This window comes from Phalacrocorax carbo, chromosome 10 (assembly GCF_963921805.1).
Source record: "Phalacrocorax carbo chromosome 10, bPhaCar2.1, whole genome shotgun sequence".
Taxonomy (NCBI): domain Eukaryota; kingdom Metazoa; phylum Chordata; class Aves; order Suliformes; family Phalacrocoracidae; genus Phalacrocorax; species Phalacrocorax carbo.
This window is the reverse complement of record NC_087522.1, coordinates 25,859,683-25,877,118: the sequence shown is the minus strand read 5'-3', so window position 1 is coordinate 25,877,118 and position 17,436 is coordinate 25,859,683. Positions and strand designations below refer to the sequence as shown.

Below are 17,436 nucleotides of genomic sequence, written 5' to 3'. Positions count from 1 at the left end.
AATACTTTAGACATTCCCTCTTCCACTTTTTCCCACCCACCAACACTCTGTACTCTGTTCCTTCTCTAGACTCAGCCACCAGATACCTCCATATAGATCCTCCATAGATCCTCACTGCTTTATTCTCAATGTTAGTTTTCAACTTTTGCTCGGCGAGTCTTATTTCTTCCTCTTAGACCAACTTTTCTCACATGTGCCTCCAGTAAGAGTCTCTTTATGGGAACGGTTCTCAGTTCCAATATATTTGTTCAGCCATTTATAGTTTTCCCATTCCACAACCTCTTAACGCTTTCAGTCTTATCACCTACTGACTCCCAGTTCTCTTCCCTCTCTCCCATGTGTACCCCAGCTCTCCATTCAATGTTCTTGTCCTTTGAAGATCTGTTTCAAACCCCTCCCACAACCTGTAGCCTCCCTCAGTTTTCTTCTCCCTACCCATACCCTTCAATCACATATTTTTATTTCCTTGTGCTCTGCTTGGTGTGCTCCCTTCTCCCTCTGAAGGTCCAATTTTTGCCCCCCCCCCAGCTCTCCCCACCATTTTGTATGCACCTGAGGGAGATGCTGTTTGGAGCACAGGGCAGACGTGCTGTTTGCTCTTAGTTCAGGTCACAGTGGCCCAGAGACAAACACAGAGAAAATTCTGCTGACCCAACTGACAGAGTCAAAAGTTTTTCAGAGGATAAAATCTAGAAAGTTCTCACAGAGCAGATGTGGACTGCATTCTTTCCTATAGTCTAGAATGTGGAGTAACTCAGGTTGGTTACCATGAAGCTAGTTGAAAGTACATCCCTGAAATGAAAGCAAGTTAACTGTCAAATGTCCAGAAAGATCCCAAGTATGGGGTGTAAAGGGTAGGGATACAAAATGGTTGTGCAGGGTGAAGCTCAAATAAGCAGGATCGGCATTACCCAGAGCTCGTAAGCCCTTGTAAACTCAAGTTCTGTCAGTGAGGCCAAGTGCCTCTGCACTGCGCGCCCCAGAGGTCTGGGCTTCAAAACCACAAAGGAAACAGTGTGCCTGGTTTGGTGGGTGCAGCACTTCGGTGAATGACTCCTGCTGGACCTGTGTGCTGCACCGAGCCAGCTCAGCTGCCCCACCACCCACACCAGTAAATCTGCAGCCCCCTGGAACCCCCCGGAACTGTACTACCTCCTCCTCAAAAACTGCTGAATCACAGAGGAGATATTTTTCACAAAACAGAACTAAGAGGCAGAGAGACAAATAAACAGAGACAAGAAATCTTATGGCGTGACAAAAACTAAAAGCAAAAAAAGCCCAAAGTAGAAAAGTAATATACAGATTTACCACTTGGCTAGCTACATTCGGGCAAAGTCGCACCAGTCTGAAAGCATTGCCTTTTAATAGGAAGTTGAATAGCCTTATTAGAAGGAGGTGCTGCTAATTTTGTCTAAAATTAATAAATCCCCGGGTTTCTCTGCAGAAGCCGTCCTGCAGCTATCCAAAATCAGGAAGATACATCACATGGCCTGTCACTGCAGCCCATCTATTACTGTCATTTTCAAACTTGACTTTTTACTACATGATGAAAGCCACTGTCTGAAGCACAGAACAACAATTTCAGGCTTGCAAGATCAGTCCTTTGATGAGGAAGGACACCCTTTCCCCTCTCATTAGCTTTTTTAGCAAAGCCCAGAGACATTTATTACGTGTTGCTTCACTATGCTTGTACACCAGTTTCATCTGCATATGGGACGAAACCACACACTTTCTAAAAAATTGTCTAGTGTTGCTGTGCACTGGTAAGTAGTTATGATCCACTACGCATCTATTTTGGGCTGGTGTAGCCATCGTTATCACATATTTCATTTGCATAGCAGTTTTGTTATTAAAAGTGGGTAAATAAATAAATAAATATAATGTAGAAAATGCTAGAAAAAAAATTACTGTTACAACAGTGCTGCCACCTGGTAACCAGAAGTATAAAAGCACGGAAAACATTAATTTTGCTCTGCCTGAAGACACTATTTTAAACAGCATTCGAAATCACAAAAGCTGCAAAGTTATAACTGGAATAGGATCATTTCCTGCAGCAGCCTAAATCATTCCCATGGCTCTGCTTCCTTGTGGAGAAGCAGTAACTCATACCCTCCCCAGATGAAACTCGATTCAGACTCCTGGAAAGTATCTATGGAGAATAACCAGTTAAAGGACTGACTCACCACAGTACTTGAATTAAATATGCTGGATCTTGAGCAAACAAGTAGTCAGAATTATGTCCACATCTAAAGTTATTCATGTCCTACCACTAAATATTTACAGAAAGAATCAAATCTACAGTGATAAAGATATGGAATAGATAAAAGAAATCCTGAGAAAAGAGATCCAAAGAAAATAAGATGTCGGGTGTTGTCAGAAGTAGAAAAATCCATTAATGAAAAGGAAAATGCAACAACCACATTAAATGAGGAATATGTATTTAAACAGAGAAAAAAAAACACATCTAAATGTTGGTAAACATGAAATGCATTGGTAAAAGGTACCCAGGCATATAAGAGTCCATAAATCTTCAAGTCTAAAGTAGTTTCCAAGAGAAAGTGCGAAACAGAATAAGCTTATTTACATGACCCCAGCAAGCATCGTTGGGATGAACCCCTGCATGCTGTACTCCCTACATTAATAAAGAAATGCAGAATGTATTGTCTAGCTTTCCTTTCTAACCCACAGTGCAAATGCTTCTTCATCTTATCTATTTTTAGTGAGCTATTATCCTAGCATATTAGCTTTTTCAGATTAGCATAAACTTCTTTCAAATTCCCTAGGAAATAATGGCTCATAGACTGTTACTCAAACCCTCAAACAACACACCTTTAGAATTCAGTCTAATGAATTACTGTGTCCTTTGAATGGCAACATGGTTTAGATCATCCCATAAATTTCCAGAGAAACACACATATGCAATTAATCTGCAAGTCATGCAATGGCAGGATGAAGTCCCCATTTGCCCTGGAGGAAGGAGAACCCCTCCACCGCTGTCTAAGTGATAGAAGTGACCTCTTACAGACACACTGTTGTCAGATACATGCCTGACAATTTTACAGAGAAATACCTGACAATAAGAAAGCAGCAAATAAAGGAAAATATTCCCATACGTAATGTCAGGTTTAAACCATTTTAATGTAGATTTACATAGCTGTATTTTTTGTCCTAAAAAATTGGATGTGCTGTGACAAAAGTATAGAAAACAGCCAACATTCAGACAACGAATGGCAATTTCTGTTGTCCCAGAAGAAGAAAATATTAAAATTAAAAGTTGGGAAAACTCAGAATCAATAATAGAATTCCTGTTTTTACAATATGTATTTCAACAGTGGAATCACCACTGTTGGAAAGTATCGAGACCAAGGAGTAAATGTCATTTGACGGAGAAATGAGTATTTAGGTGAATAAATAATATTGAGAGTTCCAAGAACTTAGAAGAAATATTTAAGATGTACTTAAGCCAATATCTGTTAGCATTCAGAATGAGTTCTGTGTTAGATATCAATTATCCTATATTTAATTATTCCAAGGTTCTCAGTTCTTGCTTTGAAGCACCTCCTACTGGACACTCACAGAGAACAAATACAGACTTGGATTATATGATAAACACAACATGCCTGCATTTTAAAGCGTTTGTATATAGGTATATATTTTCTTTAAACCCATATAAAGGGGTTTATTTCCACTAACACCATTTTAGTTAATGGTAATAAAGGCCTATGGTGCTAACTGTAAAAAAAATTCAGAAATGAGAAATCTTTTGAATCCAAATCTAACATGAAGTGTCAGCACACTATGTATTTTATCAACTCAAGAACCTCAAAACATAGCATATAGGCTTTCAGTAAAAGTAATTATTTGCTTATAGGTGAGGGAGAAAGGCTGAAGTAGCAAAACTAGTTTCTCTAGGCAAAATGATTCCTGAGGAAGAGTAGCATATTCTGATGGCAGTTACTAGAAGTTCATGTTTTAAATCCCGCAGAGGTGTCTCCTAGCCGATAATTTTCTTTGTAAAGATATTTCAAGGCGACATGCTAGAGAGGCACCTAAGTCGAGAAGAAGCATGGCTTTTATCACGGTCCACTTCGGGATAATCTGCAGATTTTTTTTTTTCAGTCTCCGTATCAGCTGGTGGTAGCTCTGCCTCCTGTGGCCTCCACTGGCTAAGGTCTGCAGGGAGACAACTCTTCCCAGAAGGGATTTGGATGCCCTTGCAACAGCACATTGACAATCAATCAGATCTGGAGAGAAGAGAGAGTTAATGGCAGCTCTCTAATAGGAAGAACCCTTTAAGAAAGGAATAATGATCTTGACTAGTCGAGTGGCAGATTTTTCATTTTGTGGGACACAAGCCCTTTGAAAGATTTTGAGTCAAAGCAAATAGCCGAGATTTCCTGACTCCCAGTGAAATGCCTCGGCACAGGACAGTAGGTCAAAAGCATATCATGCTAACTTGTGCTCCACTAGAAACAGAGGCAACAGAAAATGTACATAGGTCACATCCTACCCATCTTCCTCAGTTATATGTAAAAAGTTCCTTCAGGAGAAGTGGAGGAAGTATTTGACCCAAAATCAGGAGAGGGAGCAGCAGTCATTCTCACGTGTTCACATCTGTCCTATCAGCCTACCCAGACAGTCAGACTTCAAAGACAGACACCAAGTACGGTGACTGATGGGCTGCCTGCACACTGGTCTATTCTGATCTCCCTGCCAAAAGCAGAAATCCTTTAAATTGAGGTTTTTACAGGCTGGTAAAACTGGAAAAACTGAAAACCACATTTTTCTTTAAATTCTTTTTTCAACACTAGTGGTAGCTAAAATGTGCTAAATGCTTGGCCTACAGGGTTTCTCTGATAAAGCTCAAAAGGAGACAGACAAAGGTGAAAGGCAATGGATACACCACCAAGTCAACAAAGGGATGATTGTCTACAGTTACTATTTTGACATATGCTAAATGTATGAATAAATAAGAAGCAATGACAGGAGCATGAAATGGCAATACCAGAGTAATTTTCTAGTGAGATTTTCCCCCAATCTTTTCCATATAATTAAGCAAAATTAAAATTTCTAGAGATATCTAATAGAACCTTGGAACTATTCTTTAAATGGTACTTAAAAAAACGACTTGCTAGTTTTCAAGAAATGTATGCTGTGGATGGGGGCGGAGGATAGAAACTATTTAAGTAATGTCACGCCTTCTAGTTGTGACTGCAGATGTCAGTAATGTATGTGTCTCTGAAAAAGAAAGTTCTTTCCTGAAGGTTAACGTTTAGTTCTACAAACACAGCTTTGGGTAAAGGGTGGGGGGAGAGAGAAACAAGGGGGGGACGCTCTCTGCGGGGCTTTCAGTTCTCACCCAGTTGTAACAATAGCAAAGATTGAAACAGGTAGCAAGAGTGCAAGCAGAGACATAATTAAATTACAGAGCCAGCACACAGGAGCTGTAGCTATCAGATCTAGTTTGCTGAATGTGCTATAAACATGGCAGAATAGGAATTCTTCATGCGCTACATATGTGACGCTGGAAAATGTACTGTACACATGTGCAATGTCAGATTGTGCTCCGGTTTGTACCAGCAGATCAGTGGTAGCCAGTCTTGGGTGGTTTGAGCTCTCTGGCTCCTGGAACTTGGCTATATTTATCCCACTGATGTAGCCTGTCAAGTGGTGTCTGCTGTTGATAAGGTGCCATAGTTGACAACAGTGGGGGATCAAAGGGGAGGAGCAGGATTGGGCCTTCTACCAAGTGTTTCTTTAAAGGGTCTCAAAAGCCCTGTGGCCTCATTCCTGTTTAACTCGGGCCCTGCTTTCCAGCTACAACTGGGACCTTCATCAGAAACAAAGTGAAGATGCCAGAGCCTGTAAAGAAAACAGGTAAGGATCATAACTAACAGACAAAACCTAAGAACAGCTTGACAGAGAAAAATGTGAGCAGCTTTTCTATGCTAGAGAAATTAGATGTCTCAGTAAAAAAAAAATAGAGAGGAAAAAGAGACAATATTTTATGAAGTTATAAGTGACATTGCAGAGAAATCAGTAACTAGTCTGGCAACCTTCAGGCACAGAGTTTTCTCAAGAGACTTTGGATGAGGAAAGAATAGAGGTGAAATCCATTTAATTCTCAGATACTTTTCACTTCTCATTTCCTTTCCCAGCCACCTTTAGGACTCTGAAAAAAGCTTGCAGAGCCTCTCTTGGGCAGTGAGGCAGTATAAACCTCTCCTAGTTTGGTTTTGTTTTTTCCCTGCTACTTTTGAGGAAGTGTATGCGGCAAACTTTGATGATATCTGTTCTTAGTGAAATCTCTGTGAAAACGAAAGCAAATGGCACCTGGTTCAGAGCTTACTCTTTCTAGTTCTTCCAGCCAGTGACAGCAGAGCTCTAGGAAAAAAGAAAACATTGTACTATAAAGCATATATGCGTATTTCTTTTCACTCACACTCTTCTATCCTCTCCCCTTGAGCCAGAACTAGCCATTTCCAGAAAGCCAGGGTCACATAGCCCAGTGCAAATTCTGCCCCATTAGAAAAACATCAGGAAAAGAATTCAGATTTAGGAAGGTTCTAATTTAAAATTGATAAAAGAGGAATCACTGCCCACATAGGAAAGAAGGGGAGGCCGAGGATGGGGTGTAAGGTGTAATGAATCTGTTTGTCTGAGAAAGAGGAAGAGAGCCTAGAAAGCAGAGGTAGGGAGAGTTTAGCTTCAGGACACCTGTGTCTGGGTAGAGGAAGATGGTTCAGGGGCACTTTGTGTCCATAATTAAGTTTGGAAAAAAATGTTGTCAAAAGGTAAACTTATGATTGTTTGAAGAGTGTGCACATATCCAATACACAAGGCTGGAGAAAATGGTACTAAATCTGGGATTCAATTTTAGACTTCCCACTTCAGTGATCCCAGTGTATACCAGAATCAATACTACCTGAATCTATAGCACAAGGTGCATGCTTTTTTAATAAAGTGCAGTTTCCGGAGTTAGTCAATAATAGCTGTAGACACTTACTAATGTAACCCTTTGTGCTTTGCAAAGGATTGAACAGGCACCTCCTGTTAGGCTGGTCAATGGGAAAATCTCCTGTGGTCACCACAACAACAGAAGAACTTGTTAAAAAGAACTTTCATTTTGGCCAAAATATTAGGAATCATCCACTGCCAGAGGCAGAGCACAAATCCGACCTGTATCACCCATTAAGAACTGCAAAGCATTAAAGCATGATTAACTCCAACAAGATTCTTTATATTCTATATGATAAGTCTAAAGCAACAGTGATGACAAAAATCCTTCAGTTTTATCAGAACTATAACATCATCTGATGTTCTTAAAGCTGCAGTTTCTGAAATCAGATGGAAGTAGAATCATATATAAAAAAGCAGTATATACCAGACCTTGCAATTGTAGAGAAAACTTTGAAAATATAAGCTGCAAAGGTTCAGCAATCACCCCAAAAACAAGACATTCATAATAATATTGTATTTTTAAAGTCACGTGATTTTTGAGACCTATTGAAATGTCTAATGTTTGTGGTTGGCAACGCTGGCAAAAAGAGATACGATGGAGTAGGCAAAATTTGTCATTGTGATCGCGTAGGCGTTGTGACTTTTGATTTCTAATGTTTTAACTGCCTTTAAATTAACGTTTTCAATCTCTGTGGATGAGAGGCAACTTCCCTGTCAGGGAAGATGCCCATCTTTGCTAGCTAATGGTGAAGAGAAATTCTATTCCAGTTTATTTCTCCAGAGAAATCTAACAGGTGTCTAGTATCACCAGTCCTACAGGATTCTTATGAAGAAGCCAGCTCAAACACTATGATTATCACAGCAGGGAGAGGAAAAGCTCCTATCACCCACTCTGACCGAGACAGAACCAGTCACGTGGCACATAACCTCTAGAGGGGATCTTCTCATTCTTCCAAGAGACATTAATCCCTTTGGTTTTCTCTTTCATGTTGTTTACATAGTTCAAGCCATTTCAAGATGGGATAATGTTGAGCATAATCTCAGGAGGGCTGAATAATCATCTAGCAATTCGTAGAAAGGAAAATGCTTATGCCAGAGAATGATCAGAGATATTCTGCCTGTATCTGCTGTTTTAACAAACCTTTTAACATATTAAAAAAAAAAAACCAAAACAAACAAAAAACCCCACAAAACCTAAAACAGTGAAGTAGATTTTCCAACAGACATTCTTTTACTTTAAACTGTCCAACTGAAATACTTCAGGGTAAGGCACTGCCCCATGTAATTACAGAATACCAGAAGAACTGTCATAGATTTCCAGAAAATCCATACACTCCCCAAGAGCTACAGGATTTAGATGACCTCCAGCAATTTAGTGTCAGAGCAAACAATCAAACATTGAAAAGCATATTTTTTTTGCACGGTTCTGTTGCAGAAACTTTATGTTCTTCTCCCTTTGATTTAAACATTTCATAATTAATCTCTGTTCAAAGGCTCGCTTTTTGGAAAGTTTTGATGGCTTTTTGTGTTGTGAAAATTCAGAAAGGTTAAAAAAAACCCCAACCATTTCCCTAACAATATTTTGTGACAGTAAGAGGAAACAGCTGACCTTTTAAACACCAAATTTAGTAGATAAATGGGACTTAATGGGAAATGTGTGCATTACTATATCTGGAAAAGGAGAAGTCTGGTATTACTCACCTTCTATGAAAATCAGTCAATTTTTATTCACGTATTTTATAGTTTGAGGAGTCTGGATTTTGCAGTTCAGATTAGGGAATTTTATCAAAGGTTTATAAATAAGGTGGCTTGTAACTACACAAAGGCTTTTTCATTATTATTAATAATAATCATAATAATTAATGTTGCATAATGAAAAGTAGACTGTAGAATTTTAGTTTGAATCATCATTTTACATTTTCAAGCACCTAGGACAGTAAAGTACTGCTTCATGATCTTCTGTGCATTACAGAAATACCAAAATAAATAATAATAATTCATATAGTTATATTTTCCTGCTTTGTAAGTTAAGATTCAAAGCAAGCTGAACACTATTATCCCCATTTTAGAGAAAGTATGATGGATGCATAGAGAAAGAGGTGACTCTGTTTGCTGAAACTATTCCTCGCTTGTTGCTCATGTTACAGGAATTTACAATCTCAGCTGCTGAAGGAGGCAAGGAATGATAAGATTGCGTAGTTCAATAGCTTTTAGATCATGGAACAATTAAGCTCGTAATTGCAAGAAGCCACTTAGGTCCCGACTGAGGAATGTTTAACATCTTTATATAGTTCCTCAGCAAGGAATTTACAAGCTCCGTTACTGAAGTCTGCTTATCCACGGTTTGGCTTTTAACTCGATGGAGGAGCAAATGGTATAAAAGGAAAACTGGATGCTAAGTGGAAGTACTAAAGCAAAGACACATTTTCACATGAAGTCTTAACGACTTAAGGAATTCTAAAAGCTAATATTACTTTCATAATATTAATTCAATGCATTGGCCAGATACATATTTTAATACCAAATACACAGAATGTGCAGTAACTCAGCTTTGTGGGAAAAAACCTGTGACACTATTTTTTCTAATTACATTCATCACAGATTTCTGTTGGAGTTTGTAGCACATGCATTCAAACAGATACATTAGATTCTCCTAAAACTTTTATACCTTTAACAGTTTTTATTTCAGAAAGGCAGAAATACCATTTGAAAGCCTTATCTAACACACGTTCTCCTTAAGTGTTTATCTCCTTCTCCTCCAGGTACATATCACAAGTAATGAATGATCAAGAGCTGAAGTCAGAGCCACTGCTCTGAAAAGCAGGATAAAATAAGTAATGGCTCCCCTCTATCCCTCTACCTAGTTAAAATCACTCTTGTGGAATCCACACTTCTTCCTCACTCCATTTCACATGCTTCACACATACTTCAAATTCAGTAATTTTTAGGAAAAGGTTTCACCTAATGTTTGTGATCCTTAAAAAGCCAAATTATTTAGAAGATGTGGCTAGGAAACAAAATTTTCCAGCCATTTAAATATTAGCTTAATATACATCTCATCTCCATTTTCTTCCACCAATAATGAAATAGGAATATCTCTTCTAGCTCCTAATACTAACTTTATTCTTATTAGGGATACAATGGTACTTAGTAGCTACTTACCAACAATTTGATGCTGTATAAAGACAACAGAAGACCAGTCTCTGCCTCAAAACAGACAAAATAAAAGCCCAGTAAATAGATAGATAGTTGAACAAGAGAGCAACGGAAACAATGATTAGTACAATAGATAGTGAGCTGGGTAGTAGCTTAGCCATTTTCTAGGTTTTTCAATAGGAAAGTAGGGAAAAATTTTGAAGCAGAGTAGTGAACCAGGGTGATGGTGGATCTTAGAAGGAGATTGCTTCAAAGCAGGTCAAAAATTAAGGGAGAAAGCATGAAGGTGCTAGTATGAAGATTCAGTAACTGGCAGCAGGAGGAAGGTAGAACACTAGTTTTATTATCTTATTTATGTGAAAAGAGAAGGAAATTGGTTTTGGAACTTAAATTATTTCATTCTAGTTTAATTTGGCCAAAAGCAAATGTATTTTATATTTCTTCAGCTTCCTGATTGAGAGATCTATTAATTAGCAAAATGCAGTCTGATCATGGGCCTCCAAGTAGAGCTTTATGTAACTACTTAACGAAGCTGTAACTCATTTAACACACATAGCAGTATGGCTGATGTGTACATCTTCAGGTGCTGCAAGACTTCTAAAGGACGGCTGCTGCATGCAAGTTCCAGCAGCAGCAGTGTTAGCCATGGAAAAGTTTTCTGTTGCAGACCACACGCTGCCCACTTCCCCTTCTTCCTGGCGCTGAAATTTGCTGTTTTACATTACTCACAAGTTATATGAAATTCTTTGCATTATGGAAGATAGAAGTGATTAGGAAGGTTTGGATATGAGCAGTGAAGTGCTGAAAAATGGGTTAGTACAAAGCGGCTCTAGCCTCGTTTTCTCCACATCCCTCTTCTCTCCTGATGGTAAGTCCCCACAGCAATTCCAATTCTATCTCCACAAAACACACACACACAGAGCACTTATCGGTCTCCTTCCCTTCCTGTCATCATCAGCACCAGAAACTCATGTGCATCTCTGCCCTCTTCAGAATTGCTATAGCATGTTAGGACTAATGTCACCTTTCTCTCCCTTTGTGCAGGGTGGGTTAGAATTTACGGGGTGGCAGAGGATGGGTGCTACTTGGCCACTGGGTGCCCCAGTCCAATGGCTCCTAAGGGAATTCGACTCGGGTCTGGATAAACATGTGACAGTGCCTGAGATCTGTCAGCGCCTGACAGGCACAAGAGCTGTAAAACATTCCACAGCATCACCTGAGAGGTGTCGCAGTCACTGGGGGGTGGTGCACCCAAGGGTGTTTTGAGTGTGGGACGGATATGTGGAACGTAGAGGGGTGTATCTGGGTAGAGGCCAGATGTTGAATTGAGAGAGGTTGCCAAATGGGGAATGTGTTTCTGATAAAAGCAGGCAAATTGAGGCTCTCCGGACAGACAAGGAGTTTTGAACAGTGGTGTTTAGGAACATTCCTAATGAGGAAATAACGCAGATTAGTGTAACTGCATGAGAAAAAAAAAATCTGCTCGTGAACTTGGATTTATGTGTTACATAAAGTAACAGCCACAACAAAGGAGACTGGGAATAGCTGATCTCTCACTTCTCTTTCTTTTGTTAAGCAGCCAATTTTTCCCCCAGAAGGAAAAATGATGGCATTCTCTTCACATGCTTGTTCAGCAATATCTCTTCTGCAATAAAGTTATTTCTTGTAAAATCTCCAGCCATATATCACTACTTTTCCTTTTCAAATACGAACAGTGAAAGACGAAAGGAAATGCAGATGGATACAGAGAGACACTATTTTGGACACAGTCACCCATCACCCACTGACCCCGAATCTCAAGGGCAGAAAAATTACTCTTAGGTTCTCCTTTATTTGTGAAAAAGTGGCTTCTCAACAACTGTTCTTTCAGGCCTTTATTCTAATGGGAGAATTTTGGCTTTTCCAGTTTTATGCTTTAGTGGCTGCTTATCATTTTACATTGGAACCAAAATTAGTCTTTTGGCAGGAAAGGGAGAGGGGAAAAAAAAGACATAGAGAATTATTTGTAAACTACTACACATGTATTTAGCTTTCCCAAAAGTCAGAAATATTATGTGGTGGTGGAGATTTCTCACTGTGCATGTACTTCTGGCCAACAATCTGTTTTTGTGGAGTCATCTAAAGCAAATGTAAGGAATCCAATCACTTTGCAGGGTGTGCAGCAGATCAGAGTTACTTCCAGGTATGCCTGTCTTGAAACCCTGCCATTTGTAGGCTGGAACCTTTACAGGCTACGTTGCTGTTAATTAATGTATTTATAGATTCTTTGGTGCTTAAATAGAAGAGTGATGATGATAGCACTCTTAGCTGCCTTATCTCTAGCTTCACAGGGAGAGGAGCCAGATGGTAGGTATTTCAGGAGTGGGTTCCAGGACTGACCTGGCTCCCCGTTGTGGGCTAGTCTGGCCACCTTTACATGCCTTTTGAATTTTGTACATCGAACCTGCTGTCTACAGCAACTCTTCTGCAATTATTCATGGTGCGCTGCACCAGAGCATACCCTGCTGTGTAACCTACAGAGGCGCAATACTGTGTCCAAAGATGTGCAGCTGATAACAGGCATTTGAGCATTACACTATAGTATACAGTCCTATATTCTACATGGCACTATATACTGTTTAAGGACAAGTATACCACTGACAGGCATGAGGTTAGGAAAAACTCAGACAAAAGCATGCAGGGCCATTCCACTCTCAGAGGAAATTTTACACATTTATATCTTAACGTGCAAGAAAAGCGTGCAAAAGAATACAACGGGAGCTCAGTCGAAGCTACTATAGGCTCAGTGCAAACCAAAATTGATTTTTTTCAACAAATATATAAGGCAGAAAATATAGAAAAAAGGAAGAGAAAAATGTAATTTAGGATTTTTATAGAACAGAGGAAAAATACAATAGATACTAAAGTCTAAAAGTATTTGTAATTGATATTTCAATTGATGTTTAAGCAGGTTTGAATCCTTTGCAAAACAGATCCAGAAACATGAACTGTATTATGGCTAAAGTCCAAAGGCCATCAGGTGAAATCTTTGTAGGTGTAACTTTGCTGAGGTCAATTAATTTATGCAGTCTGAGGACATGCTGCAGGAATAGAGATTTTGTGTAAGGAACAGATGCTATTAGTAATATACTATTTATACTAATTAAAGCACCTGTTTGAACATGAGTAAAAATTACTTCTGTTAAAATATTTCTATGCCATGTTTCCTTCATTTTTATAAAGCAGAAACAAAAGTTTTAATCTATTTATAACCATTGTTGTGGTGTTTGGAAGTGTTCTTGTTGCTGCCCGAGTAGAAAAGCCATAGACAATTTGCCACAGAGGTGACAGATATAATTAAATGTGATGGAATTACTAATATCTCATAAAAGCCTGGTTATCCAGGGGTAAGTCAATAAAAAGGTGACATAATGATGAACAGAAAACATTCAGTGCATGAATCAGAATGTTAATTACTGGTATTTTTATACATTATCATATCTCATGGCAATTAGCAAAAAGATAATATATTTCATTAAGACCAAAACATGAGCAAAACATGAAAAACTTGATTAAAAATGAAGTTGAAGAAATCTAAATAAACCAGGGTAAAGAAATTAGTAAAATAAGTTACTGTATTAACATCTGATCTTGAGAAAGATGAGGACACTCGTGGACCAAAATCATGATACATTGCTTGTTTTCCAAATTCCTACCTATAGCACTGCTTTGATTACATATGAACCAAAACAGATAATTTGGTTCATGCATGTTCACCCCATATATTTATTAATTAATTCACATTATAAGCATCGCAAGTGCTTCTTGACACATAGAGGAAATATTTTGATCCACTTTGTAATTAAGCAGAAAACTAGTTGTCGTAAGTACTTTAACTTTTAATGCTGAACTAAACATTTGAATGCAAACAACAATTTATATTATTTTAGCTGGAATAATATTGTAAGGGCCATCATAGGAATGTGCATCCCTTTCCATTAAAGCCTTGATCGGCCAAAACAGAAGGACTATAGACGTTACTAACTATACACGTTAATTCGGCGTGGTATATTAGGACACAGGTTACTGCACAAACTGCAGTTTTTTGGGGGGAGCAGGTCCTGACCTGTTTAATAACTGTATCAAGCAACTGTTAGGACAAAATTAATATTTCTGAGTAAAACTACATGGCAAATTAATGCAGAGAGCTTGGTATGTAAGAATACATATACCGTTTTGTCATAGATCAAAACATTCAGTTATGAAAAATCAGAGCTCTTTATGGGGGAGGGAAAGAGGAAGACGGAGAGTGAGGTGAGTTTGCTATCCATTCCATTTTATTTTGGGACAATATGGTGAAGATAAGACATCTCAGTCAGAGACAGAACTTGATAAACACAAAGACAATTCCACAACTTCTCTGTGGAAAGTGTTGTCATTTATATATTGCAAGGGCAGATGGGAGAGAAAGGAGACAGCTGTTGCAGCCACAGCAGCTGACTACACCAGATATGCCACAATTGCAAAACAGACTTTTTGTGAGCCCTCTCTCTTTTTTTAGTTTCTGCATTTACCAAAAAGCCCAAGACAACGGAGGTGACAGCCGGAAGCACAGCTGTGTTTGAAGCAGAGACAGAAAAATCCGGCATCAAGGTGAAGTGGCAGCGAGCAGGCACAGAAATTACTGAAAGTGAGAAATATGTCATCAAGACAGAAGGAAACAAGCATTTACTGACAATCAATAATGTAGGAAAAGAAGATGATGTGACATATGCTATAATAGCTGGAAGTTCCAAGGTCAAATTTGAACTCAAGGTCAAGGAACCAGGTACAACATTTCCTAAGCAATTATAATTTCCAGTCCCAATGCAAAACTTCATGAATGAGGTCCGTGGAAATTAGCCTAACTTAATACTGTAAAATTTCACTACCAGCAGTATATCTGTTTTACCTGCTTATTTGAAGCTACTCACAGAATCACAGAATCCCAGGTTGGAAGGGACCTCAGGGATCATCTAGTCCAACCTTTCTAGGAAGAGCAGAGTCTAAAAGTACTGTTTTATTAGTTGCTTTGTTACCTCAGTGCAATTTCTCAGCCATTTAGATACACTAAGAGGAATATAAACAACACAGGCAACTGGTTATAATCCTCTCAGCTAAGGAAGGCTGGTGATTTGGGGATATACCTGACTCTTTTTCCTGTTGCCTCGGTGCTTGTTAGCATGTCCACTAGTGACATTTCTCTGTAAGAACTGGAAAAAAGAACAAACGCCAAAAGACGTAAAGCAGCCTATGTCCATTTTAAGATACCTGGAAATACCTAGAAGAATATATATTATAAAATTATTATAATTTTCTTTTTACCTTCTTTTAAGGATCATTCCTACTTATACCAATGTTGTTTAGTCAAATGATGTAACATTTAAATTAAATTTATTAAGTAATATTGCTGTCTGTTCTAACTTGAAGATGCTAGTTTCCGTTTTTGATATGTTAGATTGTTGCTGACAGTTACAGGGCCTGTTGGGGAGTTGATCATTGGGCCTGGATAGATGGTCTTGTGATAACTGAAGGCTGGCTCGGGATCATTCTAGGTAGCTGAATTGAAACGGGCTCTCCTTTTTGCAGCTGAACTGGAAAAATGAAGAAAAGAGTAAGAATATGATGGGTGTAGGTTTGAGATGAGCAAAGCACAAAGGATTGTAATTCTAGATTGCTTGTAATTTAATTCCTTAAAGAAGGATATGCAAAATAGTAATAAACCAGCCTTTGACTTATCAGGGGACCTGTGATTTTTCTATGTCAAAACATGCTGTGCTAATTCTAGTTTCACTGGCATACTTTGGAATCAAAGACTGCTTTATAATTAGCTTCAATCTCTTTTGTCCTCCTTCAAATTTCTAAACGCCGGAGTCAATTAGAACACGTCATGAAGTTCAGTAAGGACTATGGCATGCATTGCTCTCATTCCATTTTATCATCCTCTTCCTTGCTCTCCTGCACTAACATTTCAGAGAAGAAGCCGCCATCTTCTTTGCTTCTTAACAGCTACCAACTTCAGGTAAAGCCTTCTTTCTTTTTCTTCCCTTTTTCTGAAGCAGGGAATGGTAATGTGTTGTCAAATGAGGAATATTGCTTATGAAGATGTGGAAAGGCATTTCTTGTTATCTTCACAGACTCACAGGTTAGAAGGGACCTCACGGATCATCTAGTCCAACCTTTCTGGGAAGAGCACAGCCTAGACAAGGTGGCCCAGCACCCTGTCCAGACGACTCTTGAAGGTGCCCAACGTGGCCGAGTCAACCCCTTCCCTGGGGAGATTATTCCAGTGGTGACTGTCCTCAGTGTGAAAAATTTCCCTCTCACGTCCAATCAGAATCTCCCCAAGAGCAACTTGTGTCCATCCCGCCTTGTCCTTTCCATGGGACTCTGTGTAAAAAGGGAGTCTCCATCTTCTTTGTAGCTGCCCCTTAAGTGCTGGTACATGGGGATGAGATCCCCTCTGAGCCTCCTTCTCTCAAGGCTGAACAAACCCAGTTCTCCCAGCCTATCTTAATACAGCAGCTTCCCAGTCCTCTGGTCATCTTGGTGGCCCTTCTCTGGACCCCTTCCAGCCTGGCCACATCCTTTTTGTACAGCAGGGACCAGACCTGCACACAGTGCTCCAGGTGTGGCCTGACCAGCGCTGAGTAGAGCGGGATGATGACTTCTTTCTCTCTGCTGGCGATGCCCTTTTTGATGCAACCCAGAATCCTGTCGGCCTTCTTGGCCGCAGCAGCCACTGCTCGCTCATGTTGAGCTTTCTGTCCACCAGGACCCCCAGGTCCCTTTCCACAGAGCTGCTCTCCAGCCAGGTGGGTCCCGGTCTGTGCTGCACTCCTGGATTATGTTTTCCCAGGTGCATGACCTTACACTTCCCCTTGTTGACCTTCATAAGGGTCTTGCTGGCCCACTCTTCCAGCCTATCCAGATCTCCCTGCAGAGCAGCTCTCCCTTCTGGAGTGTCTACTTCCCCACTCAACTTGGTGTCATCTGCAAACTTCATCAGGCTACACTTGATGCCGGTATCCAGATCACTTATAAAGATGTTGAATAACATTGGGCCCAATATCGATCCCTGGGGGACCCCACTAGTGACAGGTTGCCACTTGGAAAAGGAGCTATTTACCACCCCCCTTTGGGTGCAGCCTGTCAGCCAGTTCCCCACCCACTGCACAGACCCCTTGTCTAGGCCATAACGCATCAATTTCTCCAGGAGGAGGCTGTGGGGGACCGTATCAAAGGCCTTGGAGAAGTCCAGGTAGACAATGTCCACCACCCGCCCCATGTCAACCAGGCAAG

At 39.7% G+C, this 17,436-nt stretch overlaps 1 protein-coding gene across 1 annotated transcript in view; it reads left to right on the top strand.

Annotated features, from left to right (window-relative positions):
* Positions 1 to 5,735: 5,735 nt before the first annotated feature.
* MYBPC3 (myosin binding protein C3) overlaps positions 5,736 to 17,436 on the top strand; it is a 70,378-nt gene continuing 58,677 nt past the window's right edge. The window contains exons 1-2 of the mRNA XM_064462671.1: positions 5,736 to 5,877; positions 14,657 to 14,923. Coding sequence (XP_064318741.1) covers positions 5,853 to 5,877; positions 14,657 to 14,923 — 292 coding nt within the window. The 5' untranslated portion in view covers positions 5,736 to 5,852. The remainder of the gene's footprint in view (positions 5,878 to 14,656; positions 14,924 to 17,436) is intronic.